We start from the raw sequence: 19406 nt of genomic DNA, 5'->3' as shown, positions 1-19406 counted from the left end.
TATTCATAGATATTCAGTTATTGTTTCCAGACAGTAACTGGAAACAACAAGATGTACTTCAACAAGAAAATCGAAAAATAAGCAATAAAAAGAAATAAACTACTGATACAGGCAACTACCTGAATTCATCTTAAAAACTATGATGCCAAGTGGAAGAAGTTGAACACAATAATTACATATTGTATGATTCCACTTGATGTAATATTCTAAAATAGTCCATCTGTGGTGACAGATCGGATTACTGACCAGCCTATATGAAGAGACATCGTAGTGGTAGGGAAACGGCTGAGAAGGGCATAAGCAAACTTTCTGGGCTGATGGAGTTGTTCTTTGTCTTGGCATGCGTTCCTCAAAGTTGACTGAAAGATATGAGCGTTTCACTGAATGTAAATTGTCGTGAAATTTTGAACCAAATAAATGACATTGAATAACTGTGTGTTTGAACATTATATTTCATCATGTTTTCAGAAATAGTATAACATAGGTTAGGAATATTATAAGAGGCCCAGGAGGCATTATAGTGAGTTAGGAAGAGAACTGGGCCTAGCGGGCGGGCACACCCACTGATTTGGGCCAGAACAAGGTCATGATAAGGGAATTTTGGTAACAATTTTCCTGATGAAACCACGAGGGCAGGGAGAGTTTGAGAGAGAGGCAATTTGATAATCTCTTATAATGCTCCAATCCAGAATCTTCTTAAAGGAATTAATTAAATCAGTTTTAACTGTAGGGTAGCATATTAGGTATAATATGCTTTCAGGAGCTCTGCCTCCCTTGCTCCTCAAATTTCCCTCAGTCACACGCTGAAACCTGTTTTTATAGAATAAAGGGAAATGATTCATTTTTTACTTTACAACTCAAAATAAAAGGCTTAAAATACAAGTGTATGGTTAAAATAATACTTTAGGATAAATGAATTTCATTCCTGCATAATCAGCGGATGAATGCAAATAATTAAGCACTGATCCTTCCTGTTTCTGATACTGTAAAAAGAACAGGAAAAAGGAACACTCCTGTTCAACACATACTTTCTAAGCATCTAGCATGTGCTAAATCAATAGTGTTCAAGCTTTTGTGACTGTGACCTTTAGTAAGAAATGAAATTTACATTGCAGTGCTGGAAGGATGTACATATGTATAACTAAAACAGTGGTATAAAATAAAACCTGCTAAATAAGATGCACTCTTTTTTCTATTCCAGTATATACTGCTTCATGTTCACAAAAATGTTTACAAAAATGCTGATAGTGACCCACTGACTCCATTTCACTGCCCACTAATAAATTGTGAATTGTGATGGGAAAAATGCAGTGCTAATCTTGCTACTCAAAACGTGGTCTGTGGACCAGCAGCATCAGTTACACCTCACACTTACTGAATCAGAATCTTCATTTTAACAAAACTTCCAGGTGCTTCCTGTGCACTTTAAAGTGACAGAAGTCCTGTGCTAGACATTCACTGCATGAGAAAGATGTTTGGGCCAGAGGAAGTCTTTTCAGTATTGTTTAGGGCAGAGATTCTTAGGGATGTGTCTTTTAAAGTATACATATCCAAGCCTCGAGCCTAAAAATTCAGTACCTCCTAGGATATCTCAGGGCATTTATGAAAAAAGCAATACATAAATGAACAAACCAAATCTACCAGAGCTTCTGAGCCCACCCTTATTTAAGAATCTTGGTCTACAGTGTTAAATGAAGCAGTGTACTGATTTGTTTATTACAAAGGTACAAATCTGTGCTTCAGGAAATATGGAAAGATTTTACTTTATTTTTCACTGTGATTGCTTCACATTTTATTCCCAGAACGTTTATTGATAGAGGTTTTGCTACTGCTACTTCTGGGTTTACTTCTCCGCGTGGGAGAATTTCCAAACATCTCGAGTCTACCAATAACTGCCCTTTTATAGAAATGTAATGTGACTTTCAGTAGAATTATTATTGTTAGTTTTGCTGAGGTAGCACGATTCATCCCCTGGATTACTTCCAGTAGATCCCTAACCAAGGATCCCTGCTGCGAAAGAAGATAGGGCTGCCCATAAATGGCTATAACTGTTCATTAAGGACCTTCCCGTTGTGTTAGTATGTTTCCTGAGTGATGGGAAGTTTTAGTCTAGAAGCTGCTAATCTTGCTAACACTAAAAGGCTCTCTCTCCCATTAACAGCTTCTGTGTTGCATTAATAGTAAGAAAGTGATAAAGAGATGGACCTCAGCTGTTCAGTACCCCCTGAGGTGAGGTCCCCAGCTTCCTTCTTATCCCATAGTCTACTCTAATGGTCTCGCCTGTGTTAAAATAATAGAGTGGATAATAAGTGCTGTCTATTTTAGCACAGTCAAAAATTCCTTCTTCTTTCTGGGGAGGAACACCATTTTTTTAGACTTCCAATTTTAAAACTATACCATCAATACTTTTGCAATTGAAGTTGATCTGTTTAATTTCATAACTTTTTAAAAGTGCAGTGCAAATCAAGTACAGGGGAAAAAATGTTGCTTTAGAAAAAATAAATCTCTCTGTCTTTCCTGGAAAAACTATAAAATAGAGAACTCTCTTAGAGATGTCTTCTTGTTCTTTTTTTTTTTTCCCTCTGGTAAATCAAATCACTCATTTGCACAGCAGTAAATTGGAAATTCAAGGAATAAAGGCCTTTGCTTTTGTAAATATTAATAACTCTCATGTTAATAGACAAAGAACAAATTATGAAAAATATCATATTAAAATAAAATAAGTAAGGTTAAATTTCTTAGGTTTAGGGTGCATGTTAATCAATGATGTTTTGTTAAAAACGTTATCTTATTAGGCTTCATAATGCTAGGAGCCAATGCCATATTTAATCGCCTCTGTTCTTTTTCTACTGAAAATGCCTGACCTTTTGCAGAGTGCACTTTTTAAGGATCTCTCGATTTAAACACATTTTTAGTATATAAGATGTCCATGGAATAAGATTATCTATGCAGTACTTAGGTTGTTGCAATTTTTCATCTATAAGCAAAACTATTTTTGCTTCCAACTACATATGTTTTTAATTAGGTAAACAGTAATCCATCATCTCAAAAGTGTTGCTCAGGGCTTCCCTGGTGGCGCAGTGGTTGAGAGTCCGCCTGCCGATGCAGGGGACATGGGTTCGTGCCCCGGTCCGGGAAGATCCCACATGCCGCGGAGCGGCTGGGCAAGAAATCACTATGATGAGCTCTGTACAACATTTATGTAAGATTCAAGAAATTATTGTAAAAACCAATTAAAAGATGTTTTCTAAAAACATAATTAATATATTTTTCCTTATAAGTACTTAGCATCTTGAGGGGGGAAAAAGATGTATCTAAAAAGTCAAGGCTGCCCATCTAAATTTTTTAAATTATGTATTAAAGCCTTTGAATGAAAAAAAAATCTATAATTTAAAAATGAGAAAATGTCAAGTATTTTTTTATAGACCCTAGGTTTTTCCTCTAGGCAAGTAACAATCTAAATCCCTTTTAATTAAGTAACTGTTTCGTATGGTCTATTACCCAAACAATTCTGATAAATCCAGTACACTCTCGTTTGTTTTATTTTTCTTGTAAAAAGAATTCGTCACCATATACCAATGGCTAGCATATTATTGTTAATTTTCTTCAAATTTAGGGAAGAAGGGAGCTGAATATGACAATATTGATGGAGCTCCAATAGCAAAGAAGTCCATTGGAAAAGTAGCAGGTTTCATACAGAATAGTCTTGAAGTTGTTGGTATTGTGCACACTTATCTGAATTCTTTTTATTCCCTTTCTTCTGTCCTATAGTCCATGAAGGCTCAGGAGAAACCAGTCAAAAGGAGACATCCACCTGTGATATTTGCCAGTTTGGTGCAGAATGTGATGAAGATGCTGAGGATGTCTGGTAATGTGCTATTTTATTCTTTTAAAGAAAATAATGACAATAATTAATTTCTTTTTACTTTATCAATTATTTCCTAAAAGAAGATATTTTCAGCAGTTTTTTGTTGTTGTTGTTGTTGTTTTTATCCAGTTCTCATGGGGGTAAAAAATGAGGGCTACAATAACAGCAAGGACTTTCTGAAGCTGAACTAAAAGTTGGGTCAGCCAAGCAGCTGCCCAGGGCATTACTTGATAAGGTACAATAAGATATCACCGAGACCCCCAAATACTGTCAATGTTAAGAGATGGAGAGAAAAATCATACTTATCAGAACGTCTCTCAAAAAGCATGGTCAAGAAACAATGGATAGTTGCTAATCTGCTCCTAAAATGGTGGGTCTGGGTAACTGCACAGATTTTACTTAAAGGGTATGCATATGCACTCCCATAGCTGAATTAGGGAGATGGTAGGGCAAGGAATAATCTTTGAGCCACCCCGTAGGATCAACTTTTCCCTTCACCCAAGCAATACTCAGCTTCTCCTGTAAAGATATGCTGAACAGATTATGAATAATATTCATTATTTTGAATGGGTCCCAAAATGTTAGCCTTCTAGGGCAGCCACCCATATTGGTCCTACCCTGATCTCATACCTAAAGTGAGCAACCCAAAGGTCTTCGTATGGCATGACAGTGGAAAGAGGCAGACTCTCTTTCTTTCTATCTCTTTCTCCCTTTTACACACATACCTTTCGGAAAAACAACCAGGTGTCCTTTCGTTTTTTTTTCAATATGCAGACTGTGTTTGCCTAGAGCAGTTAACAATCATTTTGATCAAAGGAGGTAAGGGAGTAAATCTTAAATGTTCTCACCACACACACAAAATATTGGTAATTATGTGAGGTGATGGAGGTTCTAGCTAACACTATGGTGATGATCACATTGCAATATATAAGTGTAGCAAACACGTTGTACACCTTAAACTTATACAATGTTATATGCCATTTATATCTCAGTAAAGTTGAGGGAAAAACACAATAATTTTCATCAGACTTTTGTGGGTGGAGGGGTCAATTCATCTAAGAAACAGAAAGAAAAAATTAAGGCAAGATAATTTTGGCAAGAATGAAACAGTCTGCACTTAAAACATTTTAGAATATTTTTGAATGTAGATTAAATTGAGGATTCCAACTGAGCAAATTGAGATTCTTAGGGTAAATTAACTAGGTACTTACAATAAACACTGCTATTGACTAGCCACGTGAAATAGCCACCCATTAATAAAAGCAGATATCAGTAGGATTTCCATACCTGTTAAACATTTCTAGCCAATGGTCAGCTAGGAGTCAAGACAGGGAGTGTATGCACTGGTTTGACCATCTTGAGGTAAACAGACATATGTTTTCTTAAGAACCTCCTGGACATCTTAATGGCTGATGAACTTTATGGTTCCCAAACCTGGCTGGGAATTTTTAAAACACATCGATTCTTTAGTTCCATGTCAAAATTAATGAATCAGAATTTCAGAGAAGTGGGGCTTAAAACTTTACTTGTCTAAAACTCCCCCAGATGGTTGTATAAATACTGTTCTAAGATAAATGACTGACTCAGAGAATCTTTCTCCTCCCTAAATACTTTAAGGCTCTGTATAGTCATAGTCATTATATATTAAGACACATTGATAAGAAATGTATCCTTAAAATATCTTGTTTTAATGTTTGCTGATGACTACATCTGTAGCTCAACTTTATTTTTAATGCTGTAAATTATCTTGCTGTCAGCTATTCTACTTTTTAAAAATTCACATGGTTCCCTAATTCTTTCTTAAGAATTTTCCATTCCCATTCGTATCTCTTTAACGATCACCTTTAAGTGACATGGTTTCACTTTACAACTGCAAAGATTTAAGAAATGAGACAATAATAGCAGATAAAAATTACTGATTTCTTACTATCAGCTTAGTCTATTTGTATGCATTCTTTTTTTTCCCCTCAGTTATCTTCAAAATACCCTAGAGTAGATTCTATTATGATCAGTTTGCAAAGAGGAAACTGAGTTTTAAAATGTTTAAGTGGCAGAGCCAAGATGAAGATATGAGGTGAAAGTAACTAGAGGATGTTAGCATAACAATTCAACCAAAGGGACAATTAAAGTATTTCTTTCCTGTCATGTCTGGAATAATGAGATGGCCAGGTAGCAGGCAGCTTAGATCCAGTGACTGAAGACCTGCAGGGTTAGAGCTGGTGACAAGAGAGAAGCTTGCAGCAGGCAATGGGAAAATGTTCAGGCAAGCAGTGTCACTCCTGGTATTCTAGCAAAAGTTCAGATCTTCTCTAGTATACAGATTTGGGCAAGGTAAGTAGCATCAGAAAGATTCAACAGCCATGGGTACTAGAGATAGGAAAAGAAATTCAGTTACAAAGGGAGCAAGGAGAAGGATAAGGCAGAACCTCGGTCATCAAGGAACTGGAAAGCTAATCAGGGGCAGATACTGGATAGATACCCACCTACCAGAACTGGTGTACAAAGCCAAGCCTTGGCTACAAAAGGCTGGGACAAGCCCCTAGATCTCAGAAATAAATTACTAGGTCAGAATGAAGCCAGCAGCAAGGAGGACTGGTTGCTGAATCAGTTAGCTTTTGGCTAGGACATCTTGTATGCCCCCAGCCTAGAGACAAGATTAGTTCCAAAATGCAGAATAAGGCTGAACCTCCAGATGGAGCTAAGTGGCCATAGCTGTGAAGATTAGAGGGATGCAGGGGGCAGGGAGCCAAGAAGATCATTATACTTCCCAGGCAAGAATGAAAAGTTGTTAGCGTTCAAATAAAAAGTACTTAAAATGTCCAAAGTAAGCAAGAAGGAATGGTGCTGAAAGGATAGCATATTGATTTTCATTTACATAAATACCTTTGCATGTTAACATACTGTATTTAGTTATGGCCATGAAGGGCAGACTGGAAACAGCTGAAGGACACAAGAATAAAGCAATAAATGAAATTAAATAGGCATGGAATGAAAGAGGCTATAAAGTAAGATAAGAAGCAATAGGGGACGGATCTGACTCGAGTACTAGTCAACTGAATCAGGGGAGCTTGATGTGCTATTGATTCTGGATGAAACCATGGCCAGGTCCTCTCACAAACATAAAATACTGCATATGCTATGTGGGAACAAACAGTATAAGTCAGTGTTTAGTTTTATTTTTTCCCTTGACATTAACTAAACTACAATTTTATGCATACAAGTTCCTCAACCATACATTATGAAATAGTAACAAGATGTGGATAAGTAGTACTGAGAAATAATGTTATTGTAACTGCAATATTGAAACAAATGTAAAAGAGTAATTCCTGATTTTTCTTTAACCCTAGCCTAAGAAATTAATATTTTACATTTTACCACAAGGGGTAAATCTAGCTATTCAAAGATGTTCAGGTATTTTCTAGATGAAGGTAAACCTTTGTTAGAATTAAAAAGCCAATACACAATCAGCTGATCTTGTTTTCATAGTTAGATGAGTTTTTACGTCAAGAAGCAAGGTACATTGGACACGGGGAAGAAAAAAAATAAATGGGGTAAAGGTAAGGAGAGTAGAGGAAGAGAAAAAATAATAGAGGATGACATTGATAAACCATGATACTAATAACGTAAAATTTAATGCCTTTATTTTGAGAAAAACAGATGGTTTATAAGCTTATACAAGCTCCTCCCTTATGTTCTATGATTTCCTTTCAAGGTTTTTCTCTTGCCTTTTTCTTCTTCTTATGGAGAACATCAAGGCTGTAGAAATAAGAAAATGGTCAGATTTTCTCAATAGGAAAGAAAGACCATTGCTACAAAAGAGTCCTCATTTATAGATATTTACCTATATGTAGGAAAGGATCATGCTTTCAAAAGAGAGTTAAAAGTCCACATGGTAAGTGGTCCACACCACAGATATATCCACTCTCATATCAAGGCATCTCTTTATTTAGGATGGACCTCAAAAATAACTGGAACACCAGTGCAAAGGGATATGCATGCCTGTTTATGGGGAAAGGGTTAAAAGGCAAAGAAAAGAAGGGCTTAAAAGATAGTTTCTCTGTATATCCAGACTGAAAAAAGGTCAAAACTAATATATTTATACGTCAAAGAGACTCTCAGATACCTCCTGCCAAGTATAATTTATAAAGAAAAAGAAGGGCTTCTAAGTCAAACATAATAAATTTGACTCATAGCAAAGTAATAAAGCCCCATCTGATAGTACTGGGAGTACTAACTTATGATTTCAACAAATATTTCTGATACTTGCTTGGTTTTAGAAACAGCTTTATATTCCCTTAATTATCTTACCTGATAACTTATTTCAGTAAGTCCAAAGTAGGTCGGTAGTAACTCTTTGCACTGGGAACTAGTCCTAAGAAGTAATTATCCTAGAACTTTCTGTTGGTCCTGTCAGTCAGAAGTAGTTCAGAGCCCTGAGGTTGATACTTGATTTAATATAAGAAAAGAACAGGTTGATAGCTCGGTCTGATCATAGAAATGACTGGGTTTGAAATTGGCTGCAGGCCTACCATTTCCAGGGTATCAAGATAGATCAAGGAAGGGAGCACAGGTGTAAGAGCAGATGCAGCTGGGTGACAAATGACATAAAGGGACAACTTAAATCATTATGTGTATTTGCTTCATATGTATGCTTTATAGCTCCTGTGTCCATTTTAACTTTGCTCTTGTATTATTCTCAACATGCCACTCAGGCCCCATTAGCGAAATCGTATTGGCTTCAATGCTATTAATTCCTCAGTAGTCATTCATTTTGTCTTTGAAAGCATTAATAACGTTTTCCAGTTTTAGTGCATCACATCCTTGTCTTTGACTGCAATGGTAAGAAAGGAGAAAAGCAAAGTAGTTCAGTAAAAAGAGTTCAGAAGAGAAAATGAATGGGCATCTATTTTTTCCTTTATTTCGCTGATGTTCCATAACTGAAACAGGGTGTGAGATTTGGCATTACTTTTGTGAGCCTCTCTTACAAAGACAGTTTAGTTTGAAGTCTTTAACATCTTGCTCCTTTGATCTAAGAAGGCTCCTTGTCACTAAGAAGACTGTGTGTTGCTGGCATCATTCCCACCTTTAATGTGTTTTGACTGTAGAGAATCATGAATATTTGAAGTGGGGCAATGGCCAAGGATGATCCTTGGCACTAGATTTCACCATACATATAAGCAAATTAGGCATTAGGTCCTGCTGACTTCAGTATTGGGTTGAGTTTGATAGGGAAAAATAAGACACCTCTGAGTCTTAAGATTCAGCAATGATTTCTTTTTAAAACTACTGCTGGTCGACAATTGAACAAAAAAGATTGTGTTGCAATTGGAAAGTTTCCAACTGTTTTCTACTAAGTAAAAAGAATATAATTTGGGGTTGTATGTGGGATCTAAAGATGAAGATGCTGATTAGTCACAAAATTTTACTGAACTACAAGTTCATTCAGTCTTCCCCTAGGGTGTTTTCTTTATATTGATTTCCTTTACTCTCTTGCCTTAGAACTGTAAAAGCGGTTACCATAATTAGGACTGGCTTCTAATGTGAGTTTACTCATGGAGAGAATAAAACACACACACACACACACACACACACACACACACACACACACACACACAGAAAATAGGTCTGTCTCGTCCAGAAAATCTAAGGTTTTGGTGGGTTGTAGGTTTTATGAAAAAACCTTCTTAGTTCTAAGACTCCTGTAGTTAAGATGCTGCCTCCCTCAAATTGCCTTTCCTTCACCATGAAGACAGTGTTGTCACCTCTGAAAACTGCCATAGTATTGTCTGTTTGTATAGATGGGGTCTGAAGAGTAAAGACATCTCTCTTTCCTTTAATACTTGCATTTGCCCAGAAACTTTTTCCAGAGAAGAGGGCAATATACAGCTTCTGCTCTATATTTGGGGAAACACACCTCTTTCCACTCCCATAATTGCAAAAGAAAAATGCTGACATTTTTAGCAAATCTATGGCTTAATGTAAAAAATTTGAGTTTGATTTTGTTATTTCCTTCTTTTATGTATTTATCCACCTATCTTAAACAAGAGAAAATAATTTGTACTTTTAAAACATTTCACACAATTTAGAAGTGCAATTATAAATAGGACTAGTATTTGTAACATGGTCTGTGCCTACAAACGCCATGTCTGTGACCCAGACTTCCCTCTGCCAATAGCTGCCAGTAAATAGCCAAGTCTGCAAACTGAATCTAAACACTCTAAGTGTTACTTAGAAAGATGAATAAATAATGATGCCACTTCAAATGCACAGCAGGCCATTCCAAAAAAAGGCAAGCAAAAAAATATACAACTAACCCACCCTCCAAATTTGGGTTGAGCTTTGTGAAAAGTAAGATTTTTAAAATAAAACTGAAATTTGAAAATAAATCACGGTCTTTCAAACAAAGACATACCTCAGGTCTTCTATGTACTGGGCTACTTTATTTAGAAAGGAATTGGATTTTCACATAAGTTCTGAAGAGTCTTTTGAATTTTTCTCAGCAATTATGTATGCCTCAACTGTGCTAGTTATCGCACAATGATTAATGAAACTTAATTAGGATGTGATGGGTGCAAATGTGGATCTGGCGTAGAGTATCAAAAAATACAGGAATAAAGTGTTGAAAACTTTAATACATTTTATATGTTTTTGCAATTTTTATTTAGCTCAGACAGTAGGAATCAGGTAACTTCAATTTTATATAAAAAGAATGAAATATTACATGAAGGCAGAACCAAGGAAACAAAACTCCAAAGCACAGATTGTATTTCTCCCAGTAACTTAACTGTTTTCATTACCTGTTTCTCTTTTACCTGCTTGTGTAGACTATACCCTGCTACTCCTGCCTTACTTCTGGTGTTCACTCACCAAACTCTCATCCACAATTTTGTGTTGAGTTTTCTAAGTCTCAGTTTCTAGTGTATTCCTAGTCAGAGACTCCTGTGCCTTAAAATCAGGAAATACACACTCCATGTTCCAACATCACAACATAACATCCCAGTCTCAGAGATAAAAGCATGAATCTCATTGTGAGCATCAAAAGATGACAGAATTTTCACAAGCATGTCTTTCCTGTGAGGCAGGTACCATGGTAATGTTTACATCCATGGAGCCATTTAATCCTCGTGCTAACCTTATGAAGTTAGATACACTAATAATTCTCATTTTACATGGAAGGAGACACAGAGAGGTTAAGCAAACCACCCAAAGCCAATGAATAAGTGGAAGAGCTAGGATTTGAACCCTGCCAGGCTGACTCCAGACACCATGCTCTTAACCACCACTCATTATCTTCTCATATGTTTAATAACATAAATTATGTGTCTGCATGTGTGTCTAGCGTGCATAGTTAGGTGTATACCATACACGTATAACATGTTGGATATATTCAGTACAGAATTTCACACTTTTTTGTTGTTGAAATAGAAAATATAACCACTTTATGACAAAGTCTACCACTAACAGGTTCACATCACCTATGATGTCCTTTGAAATATGTTTTTCCCATTAGATATATACACCTTATTTTTTGCAGACTGTGTGGGTTTTATGTGGTTTTTCTGTAGAGGTATCGAATTATTATCTATGGAGAATATCCTTATGACTATATGTGTGCCCAATTAGGTTGAGAAGGTTATTAACCATGAGGTTGCAGAGAAGAGACATATCTTCACCAAAACCTGGTTCTTAGAGCTGTTTCAACTTCAATTTGCTTGTTTTGAGTAAGGCAATTGCAACCCTGATTATGAACCAGGATGAACATTATTTATATTTATAACTAGTGATAGGCTTTAGATTTTTATCCAGAAAAGAGGCATATAACATGGAGAGTGGCCATTATAATATTCCCCCTTCCTTTAATGCTGGTGCCACTACTAGCAATATTTCAAAGGGTGACGCAAAAGGTAGAGGAGCATTGGGGAACCCAGAAGAGCACGGGCACTGCTCAGTAAGCCATTTGTTAAGAAAGGTGGGACTTCATTCCTTAGTATCTTTGGGAATAGCTGATGGACTACATGCTTCTTTCCAAGTGGTAAAGGAAGGTTTATTACAAATGCATATTCTTGCTGCAAGAATAGAAATTATGAGATATAAAGAAAGAGGGAAGAATCACCAAATTAAATGGCAAATAAATATGGCCCATATACCAGTGGATTTTAATCCCTATCTTAGTACAATGCTCTGCTATATCTTTTTATTTAACACTTAAAAATATAATGCCGGGGCTTCCCTGGTGGCGCAGTGGTTGAGAGTCCACCTGCTCATGCAGGGGACACGGGTTCGTGCCCCAGTTCGGGGGGCCCGTGAGCCATGGCCGCTAGGCCTGTGCATCCGGAGCCTGTGCTCCACAACGGGAGAGGCCGCAACACTGAGAGGCCCGTGTACCGCAAAAAAAAAAAAATTTTATATATATATATATATATATATATATATATACACACATATATATATACATATATATATATATAATGCCAAGCCTCTTACTTCCCAATCTCATGTATGTTTTAATGGTTACATTAAAATGGAATTTGCTGTGGCTTTTTCTGATTATAAAAGTTGTACATGTTTATCATAGAAATTTCAAAAGCCTAGAAATATTACAATGTCATCCCACCATTCCAAGATAATTACCGTAAATTTTGGAGGTGTGTTTTCCTCCTGTCTATGTGTGTGTGTGTGTACATGCACATGTGTGTGTGTGTACATGCACATGTGTGTGTATGTATTTTTGATGAGTCGAATCATATTTTATATATCAACAAAGCCTCTCTCTTGAAAATTTTACTTAACCTTGAGGTTGTGCTTGGAGATTGTTACAAATGCTAAACAAATTTATGAGTCATATATTTAGATTTGAACATAATTTCTGTGGGCCCAAATTCTAATTATTCTTTCAAAATTTTTGCCTTTCTCAAGACACATGGAGTTGAGGGCAGTGTCCTAACATTTGCGATCTAAAGAATTTACCAAAATCTAAATCCCCTCTAAGTCTACCTTAGACATTTTTCTTAGTTAACTCCAAGAGGCTAGACAGTATGTGTACTGAAAACACTTCCTTTGTCTGTATCCAGAGCATTCATAGTAAATAGCTTTCTGAGGTATAAGCATTATTTACTGAGAAACTGTCCTCCCACAGGCATTTTAAATTGGGTAGGAACTGCTCCTGGCCTTCAGTGGTTTACTCCCAAATAGTAATATACTGTATATGTTGGTTTATCTAAACAACAAATCAGTAAGCAGTCCTCGGCAGCCCATATCAGTCTGTTCCAGAAACATGCCCCTATAAGCAGTATGTGTAATATCTAATAAGTGATTGAACAAATTGTAAAATTATATGCAACATCCAATTGAAAAATCAATACTGCTGTAGAACTAAATGCTTATTATAGTATAAAGGAGAAAATAAATGAAGGAAACAAATATGTTTTTTCTAGCTTCCCCCCAATGCAAAGTGAAATTAATCAGGAGTGGGTCCATTCATCCCTTCACTACTAAGCTAGGAATGAAACATAAGAACTCAGGACTATGCATTTGGGATGAGTGATCTTCTGAAGTTTGTTTACCACAGCTCTTTTTTATTCATTGTAGTCTTTTCAGAGTCTTTACATAATAATTTACTCTGTTCTCTGAACTCATCCTAAAATGAGCTTTCTATAATCAAAGTTGTATTATTCAGGGTAATAAAAATAATGCTAGGTCCCAATTAGTCATAAGTGCCTATAATCAGCAGATATTAAAAGATGTATATCAGGGAGAAGTGTGCAACAATTGGGGAAAAAGCAAGAAATGAAGTAAAATATTATATTCACTTTAGCAGAAATTAGTGATGTATTTCTGTTTAAACATTGATATGTACATAAATGTGATACTTTAAGACATTCAAATATAACATCAAATTATCAATTATGACAAAGAAATAAAAATATTATATTTGAATGAAGTATGCAGTTTAATTTTAATTGAATATGTTTTTCCTTCTCTAAAAGATTTGTTGATTTGGGAAAAAGACAATATAACAGAGATGTTTACATTACAGTGACATTGGATGGTCAGACTTGGGAGGGGAAATAAATAAAAAGAAGCCCTGTATTGATCAATATATCTGTACCTGACATTTTTGTGTATTATTACATGCTTAGGAGATATGTTATGGTATGTATTACACTGAATTCATAAGTCTTTTAACAATTGTCTTTTGTTGGAGAAAGGATTTCCCTTTTGAGATGCACATGGCATTAAGGCACAGCCAGAGGAAAAGGGAAACCTTCTAATATATTAAAACCTAATTCCTTTCAGCCTACTTTCTCCTCTCCTTTGATCCTCTGATATTTCTAGGATGTAGTTAGGGCAGGTAATGTTATCTTCATTTGACAGATAAATACACGAAGCCCCTGGGAAGTCCCTGGCGGTCCAGTGGTTAGGACTCCATGCTTCCACTGCATGGGGCATAGGTTTGATCCCTGGTTGGGGAACTAAGATTCCACAAGCTGCACAGCGTGGCCAAAAAAAATAATAATAATACATGAAATCCTTGAAAGGTTAACGGTAATCAACATGTAGTAAAGAAAAGGGCTCAAGTGATTTATGCCACTATCTCATCAAAGCTACCCAAGAGAGATTTTAAAAAGAGAGAGAGAAAAGAGTTGGGATGACATAGTGGAAAGACCACTGTGTTCAGAGAAGTGAGGTATCATCTTGGATAAAATCACATCATTTCCCTTGGTCTTTGTTTTTTTTTTTTTTCCTATAGATGAATTAGATTACGTAGATAATTAGATGATAGATAGATTTACAGTCATTTTGTAATACAATTCACATAAAACTCATTCATTTAAAGTATACAATTCAATTGTTTTTAGTATATTCACCAAGTTGTGCACCCATCAACACAATCAATTTCATAATATTTTTATCACTTCAAAAAGAAACTTGTACACCTTAGCAGCCCCTCCCCATTTCCTCCCCAAGTTTCCCTCCTCCATCCTTAGGCAACAACTAATCTACTTTATGTCTCTATAGATTTCCTCCAACATTTCATATAAATGGAATCATTCAACAGGTGCTCCTTTGTGACTGGGCTTCTTTCACTTAGAATGTTTTCAAGGTTCATTGTATCATGTATCAGTATTTCATTTTTTGATTGATGAAAAATATTTAATTGTGTGGATATACCACATTTTGTTTATGCATTTATCAGTTAGTTGATGAACATCTGGGTTGTTTCCAATTTTGGGTTCTGATGAATAATGCTGTTATGAACATTTGTATACAAATTTGTGTGTTTGTATATGTGTGTAGGTACAAGTTTTAGTTTGGACATATGCTTTTATTTCTCTTGGTATATACCTAGGAGTAGAATTGTTGGATTAAATGGTAATCTCATGATTAACTTTTTGAGGCACTGCCAGACAGTTTTCCAAAGTGGCAGCACCATTTATATCTCTAGCAGCAATGTATGAGGATCCAAATTTCTCCACATCCTTGCCAACACTTATTATTACCATCTTTTTGAATAATACAATCCAAGTGGGTATAAAGTGGTATCTGATAGTTGTTTTGATTAACATTTTCCAGATGGCTAATTGTGTTGAGTCTCTTTTCAATGTGCTTACTGATCATTTGTATGTCTTCTTTGGATAAACATCTCTTCAGATTTTTACCCATTTTTAAATTGAGGTATTTATTTATTACTGAGTTGTAGGAGTTTCTTTTTTTTAAATTGTAGGTATAAGCCTCTTACCAAATATATATGATATGCAAATAGTTTCTCCATTCTGTGGAGTTGTCTTTTCACTTTTGTGGTGATACCTTTCAAAACACAAAAGTTTTTAATTTTGATGAATTTCAATTTGTCTGTCTTTCGTCACTTGTGGTTTTGGTATCACAACTAGGAAGGTTTTGCTTAACCCAAGGTCACAAAGATTTACTTCTATATTTTCTCCTAAGGGATTTATAGCTTTGGCTCTTATATTTAGGTCTCTGATTCATTTTGAGTTAATTTTTTATATGGAGGGAGGAAAGGGTCAATAATCATTTTTTTACTTGTAGATAATCAGTTGTCTCAACACCATTTATTGAAAAAACTATCCTTTCTCCATTGAATTTTCTTGGCACTCTTATAGGAAATCAATCGACCCTGTATGTGAGGGTTTATTTTTGAACTCTCATTTTATTCCATTGATGTATATGTCTATCCTTATGCCAGAATAGACTCCATTTTCTCATAGGTAAAATATAGGAAATAAGGGTGTTGGACTAGATAATGTCCATGTTTCTTTTGAATTCAAACATGGCCTAAGATAGGAACAGAATTACTGTGAGCTATATAGACCTACTTCACAAGCATCCCCAGTGGCCCCAGTGGCATTGTTCCTCTTTCCTTTTCAACCTAAAATTTTTACTATCAGTTTTAAATTAGAAAAGATGGTATATTGTGTCCAGAAGGTAGCATTTACAGCTCTGTATTTTAACCCTCATGCAGAAATAAGATTTTCATACTGGCTAATCATCTCTTTAGAAAGCACAGAAAATAGGAGGCTCTTCAAAGGATATGAATCAGTGGTGGCAAAAGGTAGAAATACAATGAAGTTATTTAAATAAGAGAAAAAATTCAAGAACTTAATAATAAAACAATGTTGAGGAGAAGAAAGGAGAAAAGTAGGATAGAAAAAGTAATTTTAAAGAAAAATCAAACTAAGAGAATATGCTAAAACCATATTTCTGAGTACCCCTAATTCAAGGTAAGGAAGAAAAAGAATAATTCTCATGATGTAATTAGAAAAGACACTAGTTCATCAAAAGATACTTTAACAAGTTCTGAACGGTACAAGAATTTATATTCTATGACTTTAATAACATTTTGAACAAAATAAAATACAACATCCTTGATAACTCCCTTATAAATTATACAAAATTACTTATATTGTATCTTAATGTAATGTATTAATGATAAAATTCTAAAGTTGTGAGATTATATCTGTAGAGGTGATTCTCTGTAAGACCTGAATAATGATTCCAGATATGTTATTATTATGGTATCTGATTCGGTGCAGGGTTAAAACAAGATTGATGGCCAATGTGTCTGTTAGTCTTTTTCTCTTAATTATTGTTATCTCAGCCAGAGATTAGGTAGGACTCCTAAAATATTTCATATGAGTTTCTAGGATTATAGTTCCCATGTACAGATAACAAAACTAAGCAGTTGTTGAGAAAGAAATAATTTGTTCAAGCAGCAGAGAAAGGAAGAGTGCCAGGTCTTCAGATGGTCTTAGAAGAGTGTTTTTTGAACTGTTCTCTGATTTACTCTAAGCCATTTATGAACAAATTGGAAATCAGATGACTTGGTTTGTGACAATAAAGTGTCATTTCCTTATATCATTTTTTTCTGTAAATACTTTATTTTATTATTAAATAAGAACAAAAGATGTGGTTCTTACACAAGTTCATGCAAAGTGGGAAAACACTGATCAAATTTTTATGACAAATATCCTAGCTTTGATCATATTTAGTGAAAAGATTATAAGTAGAAATGAGAAGCAAAGATCAAAATATGCAAAACAATAGCAATATATCATAATATAGAGCCTAACAATTATGATTATGTGTTTAGAATACGAAATGTGACTTAAGAGATACAGTTGCTTATAAGGCTTCCTACTATCAATTCTACTTTTTCTATTTTTCCTCAGATAATCAATATATAACCAATAATTTGCTAGATATATTTTACTATATATTTTTAAAATCTTCATAATGGGATATGTAGTCCTTTATTAGTATAATCAAGCTTCTGGGAATTTTAACCCACTTATTCATTGATTGCATCGTTTTTCCCCAAATTTTGTTTGTCCCAAATAAAAGTATAGTTTCAAATTAATATCTTGTACCACAGTGTTAAAAGAGAAAAAAATCTTTGCACTAAGGATGAAACAACACATGGTAATAAAGTACAGTGCACAAGGGCAGTAGGCTTGCATTTTCTTTTTTTCTTTATTTTAACGTTTTTATTGGAGTATAATTGCTTTACAATGGTGTGTTAGTTTCTGCTTTACAACAAGGTGAATCAGTTATACATATACATATATCCCCATATCTCTTCCCTCTTGTATCTCCCTCCCCCCCACCCTCCCTATCCCACTCTTCTAGCTGGTCACAATGCACTGAGCTGATCTCCCTGTGCTATGCGACTGCTTCCCACTAGCTATCTATTTTACATTTGGTAGTGTATATATGTCCATATATACAGTACCACTCTCTCACGTGGTCCCAGCTTACACTTCCCCCTCCCCGTGTCCTCAAGTCCATTCTCTAGTAGGTCTGTGTCTTTATTCCCGTCTTGCCCCTAGGTTCCTCATGACCATTTCTTTTTTTAAGATTCCATATCTATGTGTTAGCATACAGTATTTGTTTTTCCTCTTTCTGACTTGCTTCACTCTGTATGACAGACTCTAGGTCCATCCACCTCACTACAAATAACTCAATTTCGTTTCTTTTTATGGCTGAGCAATATTCCATTGTATATATGTGCCACATCTTCTTTATCCATTCATCAGTCGATGGACACTAAGGTTGCTTCCATGTCCTGGCTATTGTAAATAGAGCTGCAATGAACATTGTGGTACATAACTCTTTTTGAATTATGGTTTTCTCAGGGTATATGCCCAGTAGTGGGATTGCTGTGTCATGTGATAGTTCTATTTTCAGTCTTTTAAGGAACCTCCATACTGTTCTCCATAGTGGCTGTATCAATTTACATTCCCACCAACAGTGTATGAGGGCTCCCTTTCTCCACACCCTCTCCAGCATTTACTGTTTGTAGATTTTTTGATGATGGTCATTCTGACCAGTGTGAGATGATATCGCATTGTAGTTTTGATAGGCATTTCTCTGACGATTAATGATATTGAGCATTCTTTCATGTGTTTGTTGGCAAACTGTGTACCTTCTTTGGAGAAATGTATATTTAGGTCTTCTGCCCATTTTTGGATTGGGTTGTTTGTATTTTTGATATTGAGCTGCATGAGCTGCTTGTAAATTTTGGAGATTAATCCTTTGTCAGTTGCTTCATTTGCAAATATTTTCTCCCATTCTGAGGGTTGTCTTTTGGTCTTGTTTATGGTTTCCTTTGCTGTGCAAAAGCTTTTAAGTTTCATTAGGTCCCATTTGTTTATTTTTGTTTTTATTTTCATTTCTCTAGGAGGTGGGTCAAAAAGGATCTTGCTGTGATTTATGTCATAGAGTGTTCTGCCTATGTTTTCCTCTAAGAGTTTTATAGTGTCTGGCCTTACATTTAGGTCTTTAATCCATTTTGAGTTTATTTTTTTGTGTATGGTGTTAGGGAGTGTTCTAATTTCATTCTTTTACATGTAGCTGTCCAGTTTTCCCAGCACCATTTATTGAAGAGGCTGTCTTTTCTCCATTGTATATTCTTGCCTCCTTTAACAAAAGTAAGGTGACCATATGTGCGTGGGTTTACCTCTGGGCTTTCTCTCCTGTTCCATTGATGTATATTTCTGTTTTTGTGCCACTACCCTACTGT

At 35.5% G+C, this 19406-nt stretch overlaps 1 protein-coding gene across 1 annotated transcript in view; it reads left to right on the top strand.

Moving 5' to 3' along the window:
• TMEFF2 (transmembrane protein with EGF like and two follistatin like domains 2) overlaps positions 1-19406 on the top strand; it is a 259387-nt gene that overhangs the window by 129167 nt on the left and 110814 nt on the right. Inside the window, exon 5 of the mRNA XM_059052960.2 lies at positions 3772-3868. Coding sequence (XP_058908943.1) covers positions 3772-3868 — 97 coding nt within the window. The remainder of the gene's footprint in view (positions 1-3771; positions 3869-19406) is intronic.

This window comes from Kogia breviceps, chromosome 2 (genome assembly GCF_026419965.1).
Source record: "Kogia breviceps isolate mKogBre1 chromosome 2, mKogBre1 haplotype 1, whole genome shotgun sequence".
In the NCBI taxonomy this organism is placed as follows: domain Eukaryota; kingdom Metazoa; phylum Chordata; class Mammalia; order Artiodactyla; family Physeteridae; genus Kogia; species Kogia breviceps.
The sequence above is the reverse complement of the archived record's forward strand: the minus strand, read 5'-3'. Positions and strand labels throughout refer to the sequence as shown.